Source organism: Gallus gallus, chromosome 4 (genome assembly GCF_016699485.2).
Source record: "Gallus gallus isolate bGalGal1 chromosome 4, bGalGal1.mat.broiler.GRCg7b, whole genome shotgun sequence".
Lineage (NCBI taxonomy): Eukaryota > Metazoa > Chordata > Aves > Galliformes > Phasianidae > Gallus > Gallus gallus.
This window is the reverse complement of record NC_052535.1, coordinates 65,251,854-65,277,985: the sequence shown is the minus strand read 5'-3', so window position 1 is coordinate 65,277,985 and position 26,132 is coordinate 65,251,854. Positions and strand designations below refer to the sequence as shown.

Here is a 26,132-nt window from a genome sequence, read left to right as displayed (position 1 = left end):
ATCTTAGAGATGATGCATCTCTGAGCATTCATTTCATGCCTGAGTGCTACAGATGAAAGCTCAATATTCTTGGCTTGTACAACTCTTTGGAGTTATTATATTATTTCTTAAGTCTAAATATCTTCAGTTATATTGTCAAAAAAAAAAAAAACTCTTTTAAGAAAATAAATAGCTTTTTTAACTTTAAAAGTACTGTACAAGTTCTGCATATGTTAAGAGAAAGATTACTGCCCAGAAGACAAAATGAAATTAATAAGCATAAAGCACAGTGGCTAAGTTGCAAAACAAATGTATGTATGTAGTTTAATGGCTTATTTTATCACATGTTCAAATTTACACCTGTAATAGAAAAAAATAAATCTGTTTTAACAGCTTCCTGTGAACTTGAAGTCTTGTTATGAGTTTCTGGTATATAACCAGTGAGTCAAGATGTTTGTGCAGCTCACAGAGGCTTTCTTCTGTCCTCAAACTGTCCTCAAACTACGTGGGTCCTGGGGAGAAGCCTTGTTTTAGGCCCCAACTGCTGCTCTGCTGTGCAGCAGTAAGGAGAAACGGCAAGGTTCCTTCCAAAGGCTGAGACTGACGGGAGCTTTTACCACATAGGGCAGAAGTTAGAAGGACATCCAGCCTGGCACTTTGTCCTTAGAAGCAACGCAGGAAGTAGGCAGAGATCCCTTTTGCCCAACCATAGCCAAAGGCAGCCAAAGAAATTCGTGGGAGTGGAGGAGGGCTGGCAGCAGTTGTCAGGACTTGGTATTGTAGTGCAGCTTCCACTGGTCAAGCTGGTTGGGATGATTTTTTTCAGACAGATTTTTGCTTGACAAATAGCTCCATGTGATGTCCATTTAAAGGCCTCCTATGAGTAATATTGTACTGAGAAGCTCTATTTTCCTGTTAAAGAGATTTTATGTTCTGCACCTCTTCCTGATTTCTCTTCCATGTTTTTCTTTTCTTTTTCAATCTGCATAATCAAAGGAACAAAAATACAAAGAATTCTACCTGCTTCCTTTAACACAGGGCCAGCAATAGAAGTGTGTTAAAAGGCCGAGTAAACAAAACAGGGATGAAAACAGAACAACGCTGATGTCCAAGAAGAGATACTGCGATACAAACTCACTTTACGATAAACAAGTGTCTACAATTTTATTTACTTACTGCCAAAAACACCTTTGTGGACATCTATCCAATTACACCATATATTGCATGACCTGTACACAACTTCCAAATGCTTCTCTGTTGTCTCAGTGCAGACAATTTGAAGAACAGGCTGCCCCACCCCGAGCTGTGGAATGCTTATGACACAGTTGAGCCCTCTCTTCTATTTTTCACAGGCTGTCCCGCTGTGAAAAAGGGCCTTTTTTTTCCACTCTTCACAGCCACCTCAAGGTGTTGAATGCTCCGTGTGTACACACAAGTGGTCAAAACTTGTTTTCACAGATGTTGGTACTTAAATTTTATAAGGAATCTTGCTGTCGTTAAGCAGCCTTCACAGCCGAGAAGCGAGAACATCAATAAAAATGACTCGCAACTTCCCGCTGCTCAGCCTAAAACACTGCCTCCAGCTGAGAGAGCCCCTGAGCCGAGCGCCGGGGCAGCGCACAGCACAGGCAGCGCTGCGGTTACGCTCCCCCGGCAGCTGCCTTCAGCCGCCAGTAGAAGCGGGATGCTGGGCTGCATGGATGCTCGGCCGAGTCCTTCTTCTGAAGATGTCCCTGAAGAGGACCGCACTCTGCGTGCCGGTGGGACAGCCGGGCATCTGGGGATGCAGAGGCGCACGGACGCGGAGAAGCGAGGGGCAGCCCGGGGCACGGAGGGCGGCTGTCGGGCCGGCAGAGCCCAGGTGAGCTTGGGGCTGGAGAGGAGCGGCCGGCCGAGCACGGCTCGGAAGGCGGTCCCTGGGTTGGGTGCTGAGTCGGCCCCGTCCCGGCCCCGCGCGGCCGGGCGCCGCCGGGCCGCCCCCCGCATGCCCGTGCCCAGGGCGCCGCGGGGCCGGGCCGGGCCCGCTTCCTGTGCGTGTCACTCACTCGGCGGGGGAGGGGAAGCGCCGAGCAGGCGGCGGCGGTTCCTCCGAGAGCGGGTCGGCGGGGCAGGGCCTGGTGGTCATCGCGCTGCCCGTCTGCCGCCCGGGGTACCCGCGGAGGCCCGGAGAGGTGGGGCCGCCGAGCGGGGAAGAGGCCGCGGAGCCCGGTCCGGGCGCTGGCGTCCCGCGGGAGGCGGCCATGTCTACCGGCGAGGTGGAGCGGCTGTCCACGGACCTCGGCGGGGCCGCCGGGGACGAGGAGGAGGAGTGGCTCTACGGCGGTACGCGCACCCCAGAACCCCGTCCCCAGCCCCCTTCCCGCAGCCCGGCGCCGGCCCGGCTCTGCCCCGCCGCCCCGAGGGGTGCGGGCAGGGGTAGGCCGCGGCGTGCTCCGCCTCACCTCGCCAGGCCGCTGGGCGCGGCCCGCTTCTACCCGCCGCCCGTTTAAAGGGTCCCCGCGGCCCGCCACCCCCGCTGCCGTTCAGTCCCCTCCTCTGGGCCGGCCCTCCGCCGCCACGAGTCGCGCAGCCCCCTCCTCGCGGACGTGGTGGCGGCTCCGGGGCCACCTCCCCCGGCGGATCCCGGCCCCGAGGCCTTCCGACCCCGTGTCCTGCGGGCTGGGCCGCGCTGGGCCTCGCCGCGTGCTTCCTGGCCCCGCGCACCTGGGGCCTGGGCTCCCCTCTCACGGCCCGGTGCCCCGGCGGGGCCGGCGTCACGTGCTGAGCAGGCCCGAACTCTGCTCTGTAACTTTGTTTGCAACTTCAAGGACTTTGCGTTCAAACGCTCATGAAGTCCAGAAACTAAATCCTGACTGGAGCTGTCATCATGGAGCAGTGCAGGGCTCGGGGTTCTGTTCAGCTGCTTGTGTAAAGCTGTTTTGTGTTGCGGGATGGCAAGGTGCAGAGTTCTCTGGCAGCAGGTGTAATTCAGGGGTTTTATTCATATCTGCTGCATGTCTTTTCTTGCAGATGAAAATGAAGCAGAGAGACCAGAAGAAGAAAAAACTAGGTGAGTGTGTTGGCTTCTGGGAGTCCTGCAGTGTGGCTGTACGTGAATTGTATTCACAATTATTTGTATTCCCAGCTGCTGCTCCGTAATACCTGAACACTCACACCTATGTCTTTGAAAATTCCCTGAGCACAGACAGTGTTTGCCTGCTAGAATGATGTGGCATAGGATGTTTTACCTGGGAGACTGGGATGTTTGAATACGAAAGTTTCACTTGCGTGGATTTCCATACCTCTTTGCAAAATGCCACCAGATCGTTTGGTTTTGTTATCGTTGCACATTTCTAAATGATTCAGAATAAAATGCAACCTGTCTGTGCCAAAAAGGTTTCAGTGTAGTGGCAAAAAGGAATACAAGGAAGCAGTGAGATTACCGTCCAGGTAGATGTGCTGGTTCTGTAACACATTTTTTGATTGGTAGGAGAGTCTTTGAAAGAAAGCTAGAAAAAGATTTGGAAGCCCACATGATTTATGAGGAACTGCGTGAGTGAAAGCACGACGTTATTCCCTTGAAAACCTGTCTAGGTTTGCAACTGTTGGTAGCTAGAACCCACTGAAGTGGAGTTAGTATTTCACACCGAATTTATCAATTTCACAGTTGATAAACGATAGAAACTATTGATTGTGAAGTTAAAATTAGATAAATAAAGGGGAAGCTGGTGCAAAGGCATGTGCACTGTTATTTTTTATAAATGCCTCCTGCAGTCTGCAGAGACTTTTCACAATAGAGAACTGTTGAGTTTAGTAATCCTTGGTGGACTTTGTGTCCACAGGCTTGCTCAGTTGCTTGTTTTTGAACTGATGGAAAATTTTGACAGGCACTTACCTTATAGCAGTAATGCCTTCCACTAACAGACTGTATGCAGTACCATTTTGAAGCTGCTAGTAGATACAGTTTGATTCCCATTGATTACTGTTGTATAAGCAATAAAAGTTATCTGTTTTTTTTACCTCTGTTCTGTTTGCCCTGGACCATGTCTATCCCAGGATCGTTTATTTGCTTCTATTTGTAACCTATTCCATATCGATTGATTCTTTGTGTTTGGTTATCTTTTCTTGATCTGACACCTTTTGTCAGTAGGACTGTTGATTAAGAAAATTAATTGTATGGCAAACAAAATGATCTTCAGTGGTGTTTTATTCTAGATTCTGGTCAGTTGGGTCTTCTCTTGGCTGTTAGCTGCCTCAGTATGTAGCTTGGGACTAAAAAGAGGAATAAATTATAGCTTATGTTTCTTATGGGTTGTGTCTGGAGGCATGGCAACAGTTTCCCTGTTAAAGTTTTGGTCCCTCACCTTTCAGTTTTGGCATTCTTACCAGTGAGGTTTTATTCAGATTCTGTAGATGTTATATCATTTTACTGGGTCATGAAGTTGGATGGTAAAGCTCAAATCCCAGGGCCACACCTGCACTGTGTTGGGTTTTGGTGCAGGACTCACCAGTGGGTGTTTTGCCAACAGATGGTGAGACTGAAATTGTTGAGCCTTCCAGTTTCTATTCTGTAAAGTCAGACAGTTGTTTGCCCAGCTGCAGAATCCAAAAAATATCTTTTCAGTGAAAGAGTGTTGTTTCTAAATTGCTACCTGCTTACACTCCTGTCTGTGATGCAACATTTGGACAGTTAGTGGAACTGCTGAAATTAAAATACTGCTGTGTTAGACAGAGCAGTGGGTAAGAGTATAGAGAGACAACTCATTTGTGTGAATTTGAATTTGAAAGTGATGGTCACTTAGATGAATCTAAAGAGAAAACTTTTTACAGTTTTCACTCTGCAGCTAAAATACAATTAATTCTTGCATTGTAGTCATTCTGGTTGGTTTCTCAGTGTAGATGTGGGAATTTTCATTCAGCAGTACCTTACCTGAGGCTATTTAAATGCTTTTTTTCCCCAATATCTTTGGAAAGTGTCAATCTGCAGGAAGGGGAAAAAAATGCAGAACTCTTATCCTCCCTTCACATGTTATGAGATTTTTTACTTTGATTTCAAAAGAGGATCCAGGTACAGTGAATACCTTATTACTTCCAAGTGTCCTACAAACATCCACTTAGTATGATTCCTGATATCTACATACTATTCTACTAAAATAAAGTTGTTTTCTTTGATATTTATTTTTTTCAAATTCATTTACAAGATAAGTCAAAGTGTTTCTGCTTTCTGGAATGATGTATCAGTGCTTCTTTCAGCATTAGCTGATGTGTGGGATAATACGTGCCTAAATAACTGGTTTCATTTTTCCCTATTTGTTTTTGCTTAAGTGCTCCACCCCCACCTGGAAATGAAGAGGAGGCTGCAGAAAATGGCGTTGTGAAAACGGTACTTTTAAATGTGCTTTTGAAATACTGCTTTAATTTGTTTTGGTGTATTGACTAATTGTAATTCAGCTAGGAATTAAAATCAAAGGAACTAATCCATAATTGTACACCTTTGACTTCTGTGGATGGTGTTTGATGCTATCTGCAGAAACTATAGAGACTAAGAGACTCAATTTCCAGCTGCATTCCATTTCTTAAAACTAATTTACAGAAAATAAATAAATAGTACTTAGGTTTTTCTGGAGGAAAACTGTTGCTTCAAGACAGCTACTTTCTCCCAAATACATCCTTTTGAAAATGATTTTCCCCCCTTTTCAAGAAAATAAACTAATCTGGTCATTTTTCTTTTTTGAACATGATAGAAAGCAAGCATGTGTAGAACTATGTGAAAATGTGAATCAAAAGATGGAAGATGTGTACATTTTAGAGGCAACAGAGCAGACTTATTTGGTAGTGATCTTCAACGTTCTGTATGTTAGTCTGTCTTACAGTTTTGTCATTACTATGATGAAGGAAAGGACCAAGAAATGAGGTTTACAGTTGCAGTGTTGATAAAAGGTCTCAGTTTACTGTGAATGGCAATGGCTTATGGCTTTTCTATGAAGAAATGGTAATTGGTGAACTTGTTTCTCTTGACAGTGGGGCACTGAAAGACTGTCTTATGTCATCAGCTGTCATTTGCAGGAGATCTATTTTGATTAAAACAATTGAGGGTTTTTCTGCCTTGATTTGACTCCTAGTTGTTAAGAACGTTATGTTAATGCTGTAGAGGAAGAATGAACTCCAGTCCAACTTCTTATCTTCTGTGCAGCTGCTTATTTTGGTCTAATTTACGTGCCAGGCACGTTAGATAAGGACTGGAGCTTGACTGCACTTGGATAACTGCAGGCTAACCAACTTGGTTTCAGTATGTTTAGCATCTCGCTGAAGGATTCAGCAAGTGTACAGAGAGGGATAGTCTGGTTGATCACAAAAATTTGGAAGGAGTTCTTCATTAAAGGATATTTAGAAAGTGAAGGAACAGCATGGATAATGGTGTGTAGAGGAGAGAAAACAGAGTGCTGAAGTAAAGGTTCCATTTTCATGGTGATGATGGAAGATCACCTCTGCTGGTGATTCTCTAGAGTGTTGTACATAGCCTGTGCTGTTCAGTGTGGTTTAATTACCTGGAAAAGTGGTTAAGTTGTGCAAGTTACAGAGTTATTCAATATATGACTGTCTGCAGGGGACCGTGTGGTTGATAAATGGTTGTTGAAATTCTGTGTAGAAAAAGAAGTGGTGTTCACGGGTGAAAAACAGCATACAAATAAATGAGCTGATCATTACCACTTGTGAGGAAGCTGCTCAGCTATGTTGAAAGATCTGTGAAAAATGTAATTTAAACGCTTATCTGGAGTCTAGAAAGCAGTCACATTTGGGAATGTAGCAGATAGTGATTAGTGGATCAAACAGGATATTTTGCCACTACAGTAGTTCGTGTTTCTGTTAGACCCTGAATTCTGTGTGCAGTTCTATTCCTCTCACACCTCAAAGGCTTTACTTCCACTGAAGAAAGCTGAGAGAAGCACAGCAAGAGCAGTCCAAGTAGCTTCCACTAGCAAGTGGAAAGCAAGTAGGCAAGGGCTTCTCAGCCTGGGAGGCAGGCATACGTAGGGCAGGATGGAAGTAGGAAAGTCATGTATGGTGACTGTAAGTAGAAATTGGGGTGTCACAGTCCCTTCTAGTCTGGAGGAAAAAAAAACAAAAAAAAAACCAACCACATCCAAAACACTGGGCTGGATGAACTATTGGTATGAACTGGTATGACTGTTTTTATTTACCAGCAAGAAGCTTGAAAGCCATGGGACAGAACAGCATGCAGTGTGCTCTTGTAGCCATTTGGTTTTTTGTTGTTGTTTTTTTTTTTCAGTCTGATCAATTAAAAGTCTCAAGTATTTGATTTATTTAAAGTTTACTACTGTTATGAATTGAATCACTTTACCTGAAGAGCAGTGTTCCTCTACAACTGAAAAAGTGCTTTGAGTTGCTCTGGGTATATAACTGAGAGAGGCAAGCAGCTGGTGTCACATATCATTACGTTCTTTCCCGAGTGACTGCAGTAGTTCTACTGGTGTATATGAGGAATGGAGGGGGAAGAAAATACTAGATAGTCGAAACTGTTTTATGCTTCTTTAGCAAATGTCATGTTTCAGAGACAGAAACTTAATACTAAAAATACTTCTCTATTTTGATCCAGGTATTTCCATTATTCCGGTATTGGTAACGTTGCAACTGAATAACATAACTTTTCAGTTCTTGCTACTCAATTCTGACATCGGGGAAACAGAATTTTGTTTTGTTAAAGATGTCCAGACTGTGTACTTTTGTCTGGAATACTTTTTCACTGTAGATTGTGACCTTTTCTTTTGTAGAAGGTGACTGAGGCTGAGGATGACAGTGATAGTGATAGCGATGATGATGAAGATGATGTTCAAGTCACCATAGGAGATATTAAAACAGGAGCTCCACAGTTTAGGTAAGTTATTTGGAAATACTACCTGGGAGATAGTTTCAAAATTATATTTAGTTATTACTTCAAGCCTTAACACCTGTCAATATCAGATTGTATGCATAGGTAGCCTCAAGTTGTTTTTACTTCTTTTAATAAAACAATTGTTGTGACATAATGACTTGGGAGGAAAAAATGTGAAATCAGTGAAATATCATAAAGGAAGAGCCACTTTGAGGTTGTTTGGTTTTTTTTCAGATTTCAAGAAATAATTGCACTGAACGTTCGTAAACTAAAAAGCTGTTCTGTGTTATGGAAGAGTTATATTACATAGCGTTTTTAGGCTCATGTTTGTGACATTTTAATCTCTGTTGTAAATGATAGAGTGGTAAGCACAGAGAACATGAGAAACATTTGTCCCAAGTCTTATTTGTCATGGAAACACTTCAAATAAGAACTCTGTAGTTTCAATTCCTACAGTTCCTCTCAAAAAAGATTTTAATGTACTTTAGGATGCAGCAGCCAATCTCTGGAGATGATTTCTCATGATCGTGGGTTAGTGATTTGTACCATACAGTAACTTTTTTTTGCAACTGCTGTTGCCTCATGTTCCTTTTTTTCTGCTCATAAAGGGTTTGTTTTTCACTGAATGCTTTTGAAAAGTTTTAATTTTACCCAAAATAATGAAATAGTAATTTTTGTTGCATAGAGGTTTTCTGAGGGAAGTTGTAGCTTTGTTTCAGCAATCCTAACGTTATTATGCTCATTAAAAGTAATTAGTTTGTCTTTTTTTAAGGTAGAATTCCAGTAGGTATGCAAGTAGGTCTGACTCAAGTATATTATTATATCCTTAACCTTCAACAGTTTATATCCTAAAGTAACTATGCAAATCAAAGTCAAAAATAGCAATTCTTTTAGTACTTCGTCTGTTTTCAATAACCTGCAGTATGCCTGTGGTATAGACAGTGACCTCAAATTCTGTGAGACTAAGGCAAAGCTAGATTTATGTTCTTAGTGAATTTACTGATGCTGTTTCGATGAATGCAAAAACAATAAGCAAATGCTCCTAAATCTAGTTACAATAGAAAGTTTTATATTTAAATAAAATCACTTCTGGGCAAATTGGGCGGAAAGTTCATGGAAGGGCAATCTTCTAAACCAAGCTCAGCATTATTGTTCATTTTAACTTTATTACAGCAAGTTCCTTCACACATTTAACCTATTTTTCTCGTAGTTATCTACACTGTTTTGAAGAGAGTAAAAAAAAAAAAAAGACTTGAGAAAGTTGTGCACAGATACAGCATGGGAGATAAGGATAAATGCTCTGTCAGTTTTCTATTCTGCTGCATGAACTTGTATGAAGAAATGACATGGAATCAGTACTTTAAACTAAGCACTGTCTTCTACTTATATGTTAATATGTTTGTGGGTTGATACCACCTATGAGGATAAGCTACTTTGCACACAAGTGATAGTGAAAGCTAGCTCTTAATATTCCAAATGAACACTATTGTAATTCATAAAGCTGTTGAATCAATTCATTGTCTAAATGTCAAAATGCATTTTTATGATCAAAGTTCTCAGGTATTTTAGAAAATGAATTTTTCTGTTGGTCACAAGGATAGGTGATTGCTAAAAGCACACTGAAACAGCCTTTCAGTCATTTCAAAGGAATGCTTGTATTTTCCATTTCTATACAGATTAAATGGAATAATAATAAAAGCAGCAAAAGGATATGTCTAAATCCTCTCTTTCTTTTATCTTGCTTTTGCCCTAATTCCCAGAGTGTCTTCTGTATCCCTAAATGAATTTCATTTTTCCTTTTTCTCTCCTTCTGGTCCTGTTCATTTTTCTTTCTATCAAGGTCTTTAACCTTTCAACTCAGGAAGAGTGACTGGAACTTGCTTCACAACTGTTTATTAGTGGGAGGAGTTGCTACTGAGCATAGAAAGGTACTCTCTCTTGCTCCTAGGCTGATCTCTCTATTTTTACAGTTGCCAGATTGGAAAGCTAGAGATTCAGGATGGCGATTGAGCCTGGGTCCAGTTTGTTTCTGGATCTAGCTAACTGTTGTTTTGTGTTTTCTTCCGTTTTAGAGTTTTCTCTGTCTAATTCACTTTTGTTAATTTCTTTAAGTTATGGAGCAGCACCTGTGAACCTCAATATTAAGACAGGAGGACGAGTTTATGGATCTTCTGGTAAGAAAGTTTACTCAATAGTTTTATTAAAATAGCAAAGACTTCCATAATGGTACGTAGCATGTGTTTGTGTATGCTTCCTTAGTCTGTATTTTCAGTTAGAGAGTTCTTCCAAAAAGTTCCAGTCTAATGACAATTTGAAAAATGTAATATTACTAGTGTCCTACATTGTGAGATGTATTATTTTCCTCAAGTGGTTGCATCTGGACCTTGGTCCGTGTACATGCCGCTTTCTGTCTTGAGTAGCACTATTTGTAGAGTGAGCAATTTTAATTCCTTTTTATTATTTAGCTTTAATCAAGCAATCTTAAACAGTGGGGTTCTCAGGGCGTATGCTGCTGTCATTTAAGGTACATGTAGTTATATGAAGATAATTCTGTTGTCTTTGTCTTCTGAAAATTTAATGAGTATCATCAGTGGTTAATGTTACTAAGTTATCGAAGTTGACATATGGAAGAATGTCATGATGCTTTTTTTATTGTCCATTTGTAAATTGCCTAGTTTCAATAAACTACTTGGAAAACAATTGACAAAGAGAGTTGCAGGTATTCCTGGTACTGTAAAACAAAAATTATTGAATTCATGTGGAATACATTTGTGGGAGTATGCAAAAGTTGATTTCAAGGTGAAGAGTATGTGATCAGTTCTAATAGTGGGACTACAGTAAGTCTCTCTGTGCTTAAAATTCATTTTGAATGGATTATTAATCGTAGAATCATAGAATGGCCTGGGTTGAAAAGGGCCACAATAATCATCTAGTTTCAACCCTCCTCCTATGTGCGCAGTCGCCAACCACCAGACCAGGCTGCCCAGAGCCACATCCAGCCTGGCCTTGAATGCCTCCAGAGATGGGGGCATGAATGAATGGGTTGTCTATATAGTCATCTGTTTCGTTCATGTTTACTTGTTGAAATATTTTTGTCCATATAGCTTTACATGGAAAGCGATTTTGATGCATAAGGGACATTGGAGGTCCTGAAAGCATATCGTTGTTTTGGATGAATTTTCCAGAAGTTCTTGGTTGGAACAAATCTGTTCGTTTTTTGTTTTTGTTTGTTCTTTTTATTTTAAGTGTGTTACAACTATTAAAACTCCTCTTAGCAGAGACAAAAAGCTCATTTTTCTAACTTTTCTTAGCAGGTGTAAAGGTGAAAGGGGTGGATTTAGATGCACCAGGAAATATTAATGGTGTACCACTTCTGGAAGTAGATCTAGATTCTTTTGAAGATAAACCTTGGAGAAAACCAGGTAATGTTCTGATTTATGTTAACTAATACATAGGTATTTGGGAAGTTATTTTAATAGTAGTTCCTATTTACTGCATGTCGACATTTTACTACCCTAATAGCTAGAAGGTGCTGTACAGTATGACTTAGAAAAGCAGATAAGTTACCTTTTGCCTTTCTGTTGTCCCACAGAGTGTGTGGGTGTGCCCTGTTTCTTAGTCTCTTAGTCTGCATCCCACACATGTATCAGCAAAAATACACTGATATTTAAAAGGTAATAATAATAATGTATATCCTGAAATCTCCTTGGAAATCTGTGTCTAGGGAGGTTACTGCCCTTGGTCTGCACCATATTGTAGAAGACAAAGCAGAAAGAAAAGTATTTCTATCAGGTTCAAGGAAGGAGAGCAGCGAAATGTAATTGCTTGTGCTTCTTTATGTTAGTATAGACTTTTTTGAGCCTTGAGGATGCCAGTACCATGTGGGCTTTCTGTCAGTCTCCTGTGTGTGTGGTTTGAGTGATTTGGTCAGACTCGTCTAATACTGACAATTTTATGGTGGTGGTTCTTTTTTATTGGCAGTTTGAGTGTTTGTATACCACTTTGCCAGAGCAAGTAGCATTTAAAAGTGGAAAAAAGAGAAATTGGTAATATTCTGGTGTTTGAACACATGAGAATGTCCGGTCTCTCTTACAACAGAAGTACTTAATGGCATCAGTTTAAACTAGGAGTTGGTAAAACAAAGAGTCAAAGCAGAGTGTGATGCGGAGAGTAATTCTTCCTTGAACATATAGCAAAATGATCAATCTTAACGTTTATCCTATTACAAAAATACAGGGATTATAATATGGTATTCTGCAGATACCCATTCTTGATCCTTGAAGCAGGATGCTGGGCAAGATGATCTTTCTTTATCAGTGTTAATATATAATATATAATTATAATCTTAGCCATGCATCCTCTCTATCTTTTCAGATGTAGGACTTTATATATTTCAGTAGTGTGGCTTTGGATCAGTACCTAATACATTCTGATGCTGTAAACAGAGATACATGTTCAGTGAGAAAGAAGAAAATGTAAATTTTGCAATGTCCTAAAAACTTACGCTTTTCTATTCATAGGGGCTGATTTATCTGATTATTTCAACTATGGGTTCAATGAAGATACCTGGAAAGCATACTGTGAAAAACAGAAGAGAATACGAATGGGTCTTGAAATTTTACCAGTTACCTCAGCCACAAATAAAATTACGGTAAGTACTACAACTTTTGTGGTGTTGCACATGCTTTTCCCCCTGTAAAGCTGCTTGTGTGTCATAAGCTTGTTTTGCCCAGTCAGTGGTTTGTTGGTAAGTCTGCACCTGAGTGCCCACTCCTAAACCTAGAGTGTTCTTGTGTTGCTTCCCTGGCAATTTGTGTGGATAGCGGCACAGCCTACTTAGAGCTAGATTGCATCTGTACCATCACTCAAATGTGGCCCATGGGTTAAAAGTTGCGTGGTATCTTAATGGGCAATGTGTTATTTAACTTAGGCTGAAGACAATGCTATGGAAGTAACATCAAGTGCAGAGATTCTCGATGGCAGATACCATCTTTTTAAGGTGAATTATAGTAAACTTTTGTTGGTTGCTCTCATTTATGTTGAGTATTGCTACCCATACCAACACAGACCGATAGAAGAACAACTGGAAAAGACTCAGCCATTATTTCAAACTCTCATCTTACATTGGTGACTTTCTGCATATGTCAAAAAATGCTAATTAAAAAGTGTTGCTTTGTTCGTCATCCTTGCAAGCGTGTGAGTTAGTGGCCTGGTGTACTAATGAACTTCCATTTTTTCTTTATGCGATGATGTATTTTCAGTTGTAGTGCATTTGTTTATGCAGATTAAAGAATTTGCACAGATGTGCTGAGGAGCTTTTGTAAATTATGGAGTATTTATTTTTTCTGTAGCCTGGTAGCTTTTTATTTTTATTTTGTAACACTTATCAGTAGCAACAGGTATTTTTGGCACCATTTGTTTCCCCTCATAGGCAATGTCAGATTTCCAGTCATTTTAACGTTATCTTAGCAAGAACAGATCAGAAGCTCCTGGGGCTGCTTGCCTTCCTCATTTGTCAGAGTTATAGTGCTATGGAGTAGTGGAAATGCTGGACAGTGGGAGTTAGTTTGCTGTTGTAGCTGATGACTGATAATACTGTCAAATGCTTTTGAACTGTTGCCCTGAAAGAAGAGAGAGAAGTATTCCAAACCAAAACTCACCCTTTTCTATCTCTGGAGTTGCTGGAGGTCCAGTGGTCAAACAGTAGAAATAATAACTGAGTTGTAAGAGTTGAAGAAAGAGAGTTTGTCATGAATTTTACAAGGAATATCCACAACAAAACTATTTAATAATTATATTAATAATTCCTTCAGCCCATCTGAGATACAAAATCTCACTTAGTTTCCGTGGTATGTTTGAGTGAATCTTCTGTAAATGTTAAGATAAGTCTCCTACATTTTCAAATTACTCGTTAATTAGTAGAAGTCTTACAGATTTTTCAGATAAGTACTTTAACACAACATATTCTGTTTGGTATTAATATTTGTAGATACTACAGTAATTCTATTTCTAAGGAATCTTAAACACTTATGTGCATTTTTCTGGATTTGGAACGATGATAAGAAATGAGGTTCTGCCAAAGCTTGGTATTTCACTTGCATGCAAAAGCTGTGAGAATGGAGCCTATATGATGTTATGCCACGAGTGAACTAGCTGGATCTCCATGTAGTAATTGGCATATATTGTTGTGGGTTTTTTTAATGAAACTGTTACTTACCTAACTCCCTGATATCTGAACATACAAATTAAGTAAAGGGAAATAGCTTTTATGGTGTAAAGACTGTTCCTTTTACCTTTAAAACATTGAAGTTTGAGCTGTCTTAAAGATGAATGCACTTTTGGCTAGTTGTTTCAAAATAGTTTGATTTTTGTTTTTCTGTATTCCTACTTGGAATGGCAAAAAAGCAACAGCAACTCAAAGGAATGTTGCAGCTTTGTGGCTGGTACAGTGGGAATATTTTTAAACACTTAGGCTGTGCTAGTTTGTTTTTAATACTAACTACTCTAGGTTTTTCTTTCATATTTAATGTGCTGCTGAAGTCATAGAGTAGTTGAAGTGCTTGCACCACAGTTCTTGCAGATCTTTGATAGTGTCTCTGGATTTTTACTCTGAAATTTTGTAAAAACTGCAGTATACTTTGGAAGTATTTAAATCAAACTGGTGTTAAATCTTGTGAGGTTTGCACAGTCTGTATTATCAGATGACTGTTCCTGGTATGATTTGGAAATTAAGTAGTTACTAGATCTCAAGTTCAGTAAAAAAGGTGCACAACAGATTCACTTTCTTGTCTTGCAGTTTGTTGTTGGGTGCCAAATGTGTAAGATATTTCTGTTGTTATGATTGTGAGGCTGTTTAAATCATTTTGCTTCTTTAAAAATTCTGATATTATTTTGTTTGTACAGGAAACTCTTCAAGAAAAGTTGAGTCTGTTGTTCATGTCCAAAGCAAATACTTTGAAAATAAATATTACAACCATTTTTTTTCTAATAAATGGTTCCCTGCCACTTGCCTTCTTATTTATTTTAAATACAGTGCTTACATAATATATCCTTACGGAATATAGAATTTCATTAGCTGTGCAGTGGTGGTCGTTCTTTTTAAATCAGATTGAAGTTGGACTTCATTTTTGTGTTGGTTATGTGCTGTGTTGTGGCTGTTGTGGTTACTATACTTCTGTGGTTTAACTAATGATAAAACAAACTAATGATAAAATGTTATTTTGAAGGTACAACAGGGCAGAACTGGAAATCTGGAGAAAGAGCTGGCAGTGCAGTCGACCAAAGCTGATTTCACATCTCCTCCTGCCTTATTCAAATCAGGAATTCCAACAAACAGGTCAGTTAGACGGTTGTAACTCAAGACCAAATAACTTTTTTGTACTGTTACCTCTCCGTGTTTCAAGTTCACTGTTTTTGTAGAAAAAAGCAGAATATTTTTCTGTAATAGGTTAAAGTGATAGGAAGAACGATCCTAATCACTTCTTGCTTTCAATCACCTTTATGCAAGAATGCTGTGTTACCCTCTTGTTGCTTCACAAAAGAGAAAGTAGAAGGTATGGGAAAAAAGTCAGCAGGACCAAGCAATGGGGGAGATATAAAAATCCAGATGTTGATATATTGACACTACGTTTTGCGTAGAGTTGGGTTCACCAACAAAGTGTCTGTAGCTACTGTTTTTAGGTGAGTATTAGCTAACACATCATTTTAGATAACCAAAACCGAATTGGGTAACAATGACTTCAAGACCTGGAAGGATTCCTGTAACCCAGTCTCCTTCCTGTGAGGTAGCTTTAGGCTCTTCATATTTGAATATTTTACTACCTTTCCTTTGAAATGGGAGAATAATTTCCTTACTAGAGTTACTTCTCCAGCCCCAGGCTTTAGTAAGTTTTGTCCTTAATTGAAAGCTACGGCTGTTTGATACCTGGCACTTGGCTGAGAATGAATCCATGCTTGTGCTTTAGTTGTGGACTGATCTCTTTTGGGAGTTTTGTTTTTGTGCAGATTAAGTCATTGGCAAGGGAAGTAGAACAGTTTGTATGCAACAGTTAAAGATTAGTATCTATTGACTTACTTTTAGTAAGTAGCTCAAGAGGAAACAAAATGAATTTTTTCAATTGTATCACTTGTGCATTCCAGTTGTTAGACAATTTTCTATGTGTTTAGGCTGAGTACTGTCACTGTGAGTTATTACAATGGCAATGCTGAATTCTTTACATTTTTTTTAATATCTGCTCATTTAGATACATTGGGTTAAAATATGTTCTTGCATAGAGAAAGTATTTCTACCATCTGGTCAGAAGAGATTTTGAAAGAACATGATCTGCTCAGAAGTCCAAAACTAGCTCGGTCTTGAGTATATCTTCACTATATGGATTATATACTTCTACTTCAGTGAATTCTCCAGAATACAGTTACTATTCTCTATAAAAATTGTATTACCTGCTTCTTTACAACCATGTGGAGTTTTATGGGATTGGATTTTTTTTTTTCCTCAATGAAGAGTTTATTTTTGGTGGATAGAATGTTTTCAACAGTGTAGCTCTGTGATAGTTTAAAATAATTGCTTTTATGCCATAAGGCATTTGCAAAAGCAAATTGTTATGAAATTGCTAGAAGGGTTTCTCATGTAGCAGTAAAATGTCTGTCGGCTTCTAGCATTAGATGATGTATTTGGTGAAAGAGGGAAAACTGGTACAACTGGACACAGTCACATTGGTGTAGGAATTGGTAAGGAGCTAGAAACCAGAGAGGGAATACAAGGAGCTGATTAGAGACACACAAAGAGACAATTGATCTCACCAGAAAGAGTGCCTCTCCTCAGTCAAAGACAAGCACTGCCTCCAGAAATGCCAGTTCAGGCATCAGAAAGTGCCAGGAATAAAACAGGAGGGTCGAGTCACCCCAATTGATCCTTATGTGGCATTTTAATTCCCTATTTACTAGTCAGGGCTGCAGCATCATCACTTCATGGATAATTTTATGCATAGATATTGTAGCACATACTTCCCTTCAGTGGTAGATCAGAGGACAAATAGTGGGCTATGCTTTTTTGTTTGTTTGTAAACAAACATTAATGTAATTTGTGTCCACTTGTTGTTGAGTGTGGTAGATGTGATAATGGCTTAAGTTGAGATCCCACTCCCCAGATGAGTTATCCCACCCCCCAGCATCAAGCAGGAATATTACTCATGACCAGTACAGAATCTGCAGTTTGAGTAGTAGAATCAATTGCCCATCAGCTAATAAAAAGTAGTACTTCACTGAAATTGCATTCTAAATATTTCAAAGAAAAATTAAGTGCTTTTGCATATGTGAACATTGGAGAAGGTTTCGTTGAATTTATAAGTAGTCAGTCGCTATCTTAATCGGAACTATTAGCTATTTAGAATTAAACCTGAATCTCGTGTCGTGATACATTGGTATGTGGAGCTGTTGAGTAGATTAAGGTATCATGTTACCCCGAAGAAGGACTTAGAACATAATGGTTTAGTAAATGCACAACATATGTATATAACAGAGTGGTATAGAATAGAATGTTTGTTCACTCTAAGTTAATTAAGATTCGTTTTATGTGCAGTCATGATCAAGGTTAAAAACTGAAGGAATCTCTTCTGACTGTGAAGTTTTCTAGATCATGGAGGGAATTTGACACATTTTAGGACTGTCCTAACCATTCTGTAACATTTTGTAGCAGTCCTTTTCCTTACATCGTTTTTAAGGTTTGCAAGATAGTATTTCTTTAGTAGCAGAAGAAAAAGTAGAAGTTTCATTAAAATAATTTTTATTTGGATATGAAAACCAGTGTTTTATCAACCCAGTAATACTTAGAATAGCTCTCTATCACCTTACTGTTCTATCAGAAACTCTCATTTCTTTAACTTCCTTTTATGCTTTGTTTTGTTATTACTAGAGAGTACTTTGCATGTAGTTGGATTTTACTTCGAGAAAAATTAGCCTGTTGATATGATGGGCTACTCGACAGCATTCTGTGTGCTTGGGCCTTTCTCCAACCAGGCTTTTTATATAAAATGGATTTGTGATATGTCATTACTCTGAAAAAATATGGGATTCTTCTGTTTTGTGAGCTGTCCCTACATGACTAAATGATGCAAATTTTTGAGTTATTTTTAAGAAATGTCCTGTATATAAAAACAAAATCTTACCTTTCCTATTAAATCTGTTGCATCTTAATTATATCCATCAGCAGTAAGTGAGCTCAGAAAAATTGAGAATATCCTCAAGAGGAGGAAGATGATAAAAAGCATGAATAGGATAAGAAGGAACATAAGAATGCTAAATACAGATTTGTATTGTACAGAAGTATAGTATAAATCTTAATTCTGCAGTTCAAAAGTAGCATCCAGTAGTTTGACCACTTCTGAATTCTGAGAAGTAATAATTCAAGAACCAGTTCACTATGTATGTTATGTGTGATGGGGATGAAAAGTGATTTCTGAAGTTATATATTTTTAAAGTTTTGTCCTTTTTCTATTTCTTTTTACTGTGTAAAACCTCTGCTTGCCATCTGAGGTTGAGATGGCTTTATGAATTAAGTCTCCATGGAGGGTATTATTCATATATGAATAGCTCATAAATAACTGTTTGCAAATTAGAGTGAAATCACTCACTGAGTGGCTGGAATGTTCTTTTTAAGCTGTACTTTGTGTGAACTCTGCTGTGGGTTCATGTGCTTCCCACACGTGTGGATTGTCTTTTTATGTTTGGCTGTATTCACTGGAATTGCATCTGTATCCCAGGTGCCCTGATTGTATAAGGGGAAAAAAGAGAACCAAGTCCATTCTTTCTTTGCGTGCAACACTGAGCCAGAAACTGCTTAACTTCTTATCATTAATCCAGATAATCATTGGTTGTGCAGGTCTTTGAAATTTTCTGCATGTACCAGCTTGCTATTACTTAGGCAAAATCCAAGGCTTCAAATTTGCCCCTCTTAAAAAGCCTCTCAGCTGTTACATGCTGGACATGTCAGATGCCACTCTTACTTTGGTGAAGATGAAGTTTTTGATATAGGTGTCATCTGCTGCTCCAGTTGCAAATGAATACATACCTTCTTTCATTGGACCTCAAGCTCTACTAATGGAGTATTTAGTGAAATAGCATTGCAGTATTGGAAATAGGTAATTTGTCAACTTCGAGTTAAGACTATAACTTATCCCTCATTAAAGAAGTAAAATCTTTCAGCTGTTGGAAAGAACCGTGGGTATCATAATACATATACATATAATAAAAATTGTAAAACACCAATGAGATCAAGTAGAGTGTAGGCATATTCATCAGACTCTAGAAGAATTAAGTGAAAGCCTTGCTCATTTTGTTAAGCTCATGTCCAGCAACCAACTGACAGTAGTCTAGATTTGCTTCCTTTGATATTGCGATGTTGTACTTGGACTGCTTTTTGAGCAAAAATTAATATTGTAGTATTGGTGTTGATGCATATATTACATATTGCCCAATACTCCTGAATGAATGTCATACGTGTGTTTCCAGCTTTGATTCCAAGAGTTGCTGATGGTGTGCAAATAACGCAAGACAGGGAGAGCCTTGATTTTAAGTACATCACTTCCAAATGGAAGCTCATTAGAACAGTAGAGCGGGCCAAGCAGTGGGTCCCCTGAGATGAGACTTCTTGTTTTAGAAGAGAGTCAACTAGTATACAAAAGGGACTAAAACTACAGAAAATGGATGTTTTCATGGGTAGGATTTTAGATAGTTCAAGAAGGTATCAGTCATGGAGGACTCATAGAACTCTGAGAGCAAATGGGCTGCCATTGTGGAGACTGAAACCAAGTCTTGTTCTACAAAATTTCATTTGTTCTTTTTTAATTTTTTCTTGTAATGAAATTATTTTTTTTCTTGTAATGAAACATGATTGGTTTAGCAGTTCCTTTATAGCATCCGTGTTTGCAATTTAGTTATTAATAGCAAAATACAATCCAAACGTAGCACAGCCTTGATGGAATACCATGCAAGACTGATGTGGAGGATTGAGAAAGGCAGAAGTCTGTCTTTTTTGCAGTGGGATGTTATAATCAGAAAGCTTCTCACTTGTGTTGTCCTTTGAGGGGCTGCTGTATAGTGTATTTCACTTTAATTTGCAGATATGTGTCAGACTTTCATTTGTTCCTCCGAACTCCTGTGCCTAATGAGCTTGCAATGAAATCCAGGAGGAAGCTGTAAACCTTCAACAGTGCAAAGAACTGGGGGAAGGGCATTTGGTTCATCTTCAGTGTGCAGTCTGCCTAGGGTTATCTTTGGATTATCTCTGGGAAGTCTAGTTGATTTGTGTTCCAGTGTCTCCTTTGTCTTTTTGAGATGCCTTGGCATGTAGGCATTTGGGCAGTTGGTGTCAAAGCTGTCAGTATGGCACAAGTGGGAAAATGTAATCCCAACTTTCAGTTGTTCTTCCAGCTATTTGCATTACTGTTTAGTATCCCACTAGGTAATAATAATTAAAAAAAAAAAAAATCCCAAACTTCTTTTCTAAAAGACACTGGAATTGTTTTTCCTTTATATTTCTCTTCTCAAATTCTCTGAAAGGTTTTCCCAGCCTTTCTTACGTCTTATGTTTTGCTGTTGGTAAACACTGTCAGTTTTATCATGATGTTCTTTATAGGTGTGGCACAAACATACTTTTGCTTCTCTCAGCTCATAGCAGTGTAGTTTTATATATCATTTCCTAATGGAGTTGACTTAAGTGAATCCTGCTTTTTAACCTCTTTTAGAAACTAACTGTAGGCTGCAAAACAGATAGGTTTTGTTCTGTCTGTGTAAGAATGAGAGGTAATTCTAAAGCTGCACTTATGAATTTTGATTGACTGGGTCTGCAAATATGCTGGATTCTTCCTGTCTTCAAAATAACAGTTCCACATTGTCACAGATACCAGGTTTTAGGTATAAGAGACGACATTTAGATCTTTGTCATACAGTTTCCTGATCCGGCACTTACAATGCTGCTTTAGTTCAATATGTTCCAACATGGCTGATTTACTGAAGAATTTGACAGACTTGATTGTGCTTTAAATGTTAGTGCTTATACCCCATTGAATGCCATCATGTCTTTACCATCAGTTTAGTGTGTTTATTCTGCTTTGAAAGGTTAATAAATAGAAACATTAAAAAAAAAAATCCAGTCAGTAAGTGTGTTGTGAAGATCTTAGATGCTCTTTGGGGCTTAAAAATACCTCTCTTAACTGACTGTGATTATATACATGGGTGTTAACAGTGCTGCAGTAGGAGCAGCTTCAGTCTTAATAAACGTACATTTAATATATTAACTGGTTTGGAAAGTGAAGCAAGATACATCTGCATTTAAAACTCAAATATTATAACGCCACTGTGCACTGAAATAACTCACCAGGGATTGTGAACTCCTGTCATTAAAATCTTAAATTCTAGGTGTTTTTTTTTTTCTTTCTTCAAAAAAGAGATGTGCTTCTTCAAATAAAAACTAACTGAAGGATTCTACATGGCCTTTCACATATAACCATCCAGACAAGAGGGTCCAGTTTAGAATTTGTAATTTTATGTCTGCAGATTTCTGGACATACTGATGCTGTTAATCCTTTTGTCTCCTTTGTCTCTCAAACTTGTTCTTCCCTGCCAGTTTGAGCCCAAAGACCAGTTCTCAGTCCTGTTTGTAATTCCCACATGCTGCCTCCTTTAACAAGTTTTCTCAGGGGTTATAAGTAAAGAATACTGTATGTCATTCAAGTGTGAGATAATCTGAGGAAATTAGACACCAAAGATGGATCTCTTCCAGGGTAAAGAATATTTTATTCAAGGCTACAGAATCATTTACAGAATGAATAATAGATTTCATCATTCACATTGTCCCCTCATCTATGACCTAAAGGGATCAAGTAAATGGAAAGAGAAATTGTATCATCTTACTGCTCTTACACTTGCTTACACCATTACCTGTGGAGCAATAATACTAAAGTCAATTTGATAGGGACGATGCAGTCTACTTTGACACAAAACTGTTGTGGAACAAAAGGAGAGAAGAGTCATTCTAACCTATTAAAGAATTCATACTGTTATAAAACTGCAAGGTTAAATGCATCTCTTTATGCAATTATATTTTAATAAGAATATTTTTTTTCACAGAGTATGTTTTAAGGAAATTTCTGTAGTCCTTTTCAGCAGAATCAGCTGCTTTTTTTTTTTTTTTTTCAATATGGGTGATTCAAAGTCAATTCAGTTTTCATTAGAGAAAATTGTTAATCTGTATGGAATCATAGATATATGAGGAAAAACAGTAGGAGGGGAAAAAGGGTTGGAAAAATCAACCCTAGTAATCTGTGTAGATATTCATGGGCTCTAATTACCTGTTAACAGTTGGGAAAGAGGTCATGGAATTAATTGTTGCTACTTCACAGAGTAGCAAGAGGTTCAACTTCCAGTGTCAGCCAAGATAAGCAAATACAATAGCAGTTATCTTCATCATGAGGAGGCAGGATGAGAAAAGTAATGCTAATAGTTCATAAAGCCATGATGCTCTGGGAGCTGTACGTTATCGGTGACTCTTCATGTCATATCAGAAGGGTTGCAGTGGAAGTGCGGAAAAAGGAGTATGAAATAATGGAATCACTTTTGTATGAGGAGAGGGGTGGATTAGTTCAGCCTGGGGAAAAGATATAACAGAAGTACCAAGAATACTATGGTGCCAGAGAACAGATTTTTTTTTTTTTTCATTATTTAATTTTTTTGACACAAGGAATGTAGGGCATCAAACACAGTTGTCGGGCTGAAAAAGGTGTAATCCCTGGAGGTTAAAATTGCAAGGGTGTTCAGAAGAGATTGTGCAAATGCATGTTAATCAGGGGAGATGAAACAGTGATAAAATTGTATGAGTAGCCTGAATTTTTGATTGGCAAAAAACCAGGAGGGAAAGAATGTATATTGATGCCACTTCCCCTTTCTTTCTCCAAAAATCCATTGCTAACCACTTCTAAAGTAGATGTTGCTAGTTTATTATTTCCCATTTGAGTTGTAAGGGTGACTGAGGTGAGTCTTCTGCTGCCTGATTCTTTAAGATGAACGCAGCATTTTGCTATGCAACTGTTTTTGGACTGTTTGAGAGAGATATTTTGCATTTGGAAAACTGAGAAGTATGAATGGCTGGTCTAACGTTCCTTTGAGTTTGAAGCAAGAGCTTCAAAAAAGCAATTTATTTTAAGAATAAATTTCAAAATGCTTCCTTTTTGGTACAGAGACTGTATATTCTGAGATGAGAGGTTGGACATTGGACGTTTGGATGTTGTGTTGAGGGACATGGTTTAGTGAGAACCATTGGTGATGGGTGGATGGTTGGACTAGATGATCCTGTGGGTCTTTTCCAACCTTTGTGATTCTATGATTCTATGAGAGGGATGACGAGTGATTCTGATCAGTATGTGGTGTAATTCTGGTTTGTCTTGTGTTGCAGGCGATTATCTGGCGCAATAGATGTGATTGGACAGACCATCACTATCAGCAGGGTAGAAGGACGACGACGTGCTAATGAAAACAGCAACATACAGGTTTTATATACTGCAGATTTACGCTATCTTCAACTAAAAATCATTTTTGCTTTCGCCTTGACTTCTGATTAAAATACTCCAATTTGTGTGAATGAGAAATAGAGGAGTACTTTTATTTTTAAGAAGAAAGATGTGGCAACTGAAACATACTGATATGGAATGTTTGATATATATAAAAAAAAATAAAAAAATTTTAGTATTTTGGAAGTTCTGCTTCCTGAAAGGAAGTGGGCAATATTGCAGACATACAATTCAGGAGACTAGATGGCCTTTTTACTATGTGATAAGGATAAATACTTCAACTATGTAGTCCTCTCCTATTCCAGCCAGACCTATGCTGAAAGTGAAATCCTGTTCGTACATAGTTTAAGAAATAGTCTTCTAAAATATGTTGTTAAGGAGAAAATAGTTGATTGTACATTAAAGAAAAAATATAAATGAAGCAGTACTATTTTACCAGAAGTTATAGCAGTTGTCTTTATGATTTTAGTCTTTATGGGCTTGGGTTATCTTCAGGCAACAGGTGAATGCATTAAGGTTGAACACACAATATCCTCTCCTGACTAAAGTGTGGAAAAGAACCAAGTTTGCTTAGTGCTCTAGCTGCATTCCATGTCCACCTCGTTTAATTTTGAACAATGAAAATGGATTGTTGTTTAAGTAATTTAAAGTCTTGGGTTTGTTTTTGTTTTTTTCATCCTTTCAATGTTGATAGTTTTTTAAAGAAATATTTCCCTTTAAATATATATGAAAGATGATGTTAGGGTCATATTCAGATGGCCTATATTCTCTCTAAAATCCAGTGTTTATTGTTCCCTGTTGGCCTTTCTTATCTTCTCAGAGGTACTCGGCAAGTATGGGACACTGAACATAGGGATTGAAGTAGAACTTAAACTATCTGAATATGGCTCTTAGGTGCATAATGCTTCCCTGATATAGTAACTGGAAGAAGAAGAAAACTATCCTCTACACTTTTTACGTAGCAATTGTAACTACAGTTTGATATTTTACAGGTTCTTTCAGAACGATCTAATCCTGAAGTAGACAATTTTACCAAGCCACCTCCATTTTTCCCTCCAGGAGCTCCACCTACTCACCTTCCACCACCTCCTTTCCTCCCACCCCCTCCAACTGTCAGTACTGCTCCGCCTCTGATTCCTCCTCCAGGTAAATATTCAGTCCCACATAGACTTTGGAAAATAAGAGGCTGATGATGATGATAATGAATTAAAGACAGCACATTCCATGCTGATTTGAACGTATGTGCAGAATTTCAGAATTTTGTGTTCTACTATTTCCTTAGATATGCCTGCAAGGTGTAAGGTGGTGTATTCTTTTAGTTAGAGTTCTAGTTAGCACCTGATATTTTTATCCAACTTTTTGCACAGGTGTGCTGTGCTGTTCTTATGAAACCCCTCACCTGTCAAGCTTTTTAAAGGTGAAAGAAATGCATGCGTGCTACAAGTCTAGCAACCAGGTTTGGCTTTAGTCTTCTAGTTTACGGACAGATTTATGACATACACTTGTTCAGAAAGTCTTTCAACAGTCTTCCATGCTTCAAGTGGATTCGAAAATAACAATTAAGAGCTGTGGATTTGGTTTCTTCAGGCCTCTGTTTTAATTGTGCTGTTGCCAGCTCTTTATCTTCAAAGTTGTTCCTAAAATAGAATCTGCCATCCCTCCTAGGTTCTGTGAAGGGAGAGGGAAAAAAAAAAAACACACTCTTACCCAGTATTAAACTGAGACTACTTGCCAGAAATTTAAGTATTCCAAATATAAAACATCCTCTAAAAGCCCCTTTGAAAAAGGATCCTGCTTTGAAGTTTGGTCTCTTGTTCTGAATTCATTCACTACTGCGATTCACATCTTTTTTGAGAAAGGAGTTCTGGAATTCAAATTGCCAAACACAGAAGATTTTCAAATTCTCCAAAGAGACCACTGTCTGTAGCAAAATACAAGTTTTTTTGTTGTTTTCTTGCTTTATTGCTTAATTTTAATTTAATTTAATTAATTTAAATCTAAATAAGAAAGTGGATGCTTCTGTTGAACAGAATTTAATGGGTCAAAATGTTGTTCTGCGTGCTGTAGTTTAAGAATGTAGTTAAAGTACAGTCTATATTTGTGGGATTAGAAAAAAAAAAAAAAACTACTCAAGTATAAGATTTAGGCTGCATGACTTTGGGAAGTTTGACTACTTAGATGTATACTGGGGCTTAGGAATTAACCATACATTTTTTCATTTGAGTAAGAGAATTTGTCTTAGTTTAGAGTGGTGAAAGAAGTTTTTACTCCAGGTCAAGATGTATTGCAGTGTTGTGGGCTACTAAGTTCAGCTAACTTGGAGCATGATGTCAAGCATTATCATACTTGATACCTTGCTCTGCATCATAGCACATGTGGTATTGCTTTCCTTTAGTGAAACCTACTTGATGTTCTGTAAACATTTACCAGCCTTGAGTTAGTAGGTTGGTGTAGAGTATCCTGAAAGCAATTCTGAGTATATTAGGTAAAATTCTATATTGCTGCCATCTGGATTGCTTTTGACACAAACAGGAATGTTTAGGTTTTGGCCAGGTGTATCTTTGTGACACTGCCATGCAGTTTGTCTTAGGGACATGATCTCTGCTGAACTGCTTCTTGGGCTGATATTCAGGTTTAGTCCCCGCATCCCAAGAAATGGCTCAGTATTGCAGTCTCTTTTTTTCCTGATTTCTTAGAAGAAATAATTGTCTTATGCT

General features: G+C 38.6%; 1 protein-coding gene across 5 annotated transcripts in view; it reads left to right on the top strand.

The window, feature by feature from the left end:
* The first annotated feature begins 2,029 nt into the window (after window positions 1–2,029).
* The window catches only part of FIP1L1 (factor interacting with PAPOLA and CPSF1), a 37,420-nt gene continuing 13,317 nt past the window's right edge, over window positions 2,030–26,132 (top strand). For 2 of the 5 annotated variants that reach the window (XM_025150189.3, XM_015285534.4), the window contains exons 1-10: window positions 2,030–2,301; window positions 2,989–3,028; window positions 5,284–5,341; window positions 7,752–7,855; window positions 9,965–10,026; window positions 11,167–11,274; window positions 12,373–12,503; window positions 15,079–15,188; window positions 23,301–23,394; window positions 24,408–24,561. In XM_025150189.3, the coding sequence (XP_025005957.2) occupies window positions 2,220–2,301; window positions 2,989–3,028; window positions 5,284–5,341; window positions 7,752–7,855; window positions 9,965–10,026; window positions 11,167–11,274; window positions 12,373–12,503; window positions 15,079–15,188; window positions 23,301–23,394; window positions 24,408–24,561 (943 nt within the window). In that variant the 5' untranslated portion in view covers window positions 2,030–2,219. Of the gene's footprint in view, window positions 2,302–2,988; window positions 3,029–5,283; window positions 5,342–7,751; window positions 7,856–9,964; window positions 10,027–11,163; window positions 11,275–12,372; window positions 12,504–12,782; window positions 12,852–15,078; window positions 15,189–23,300; window positions 23,395–24,407; window positions 24,562–26,132 lie in introns of all 5 variants that reach the window. The other 3 variants (XM_015285535.4, XM_015285533.4, XM_025150190.3) reach the window with 2 other exon arrangements.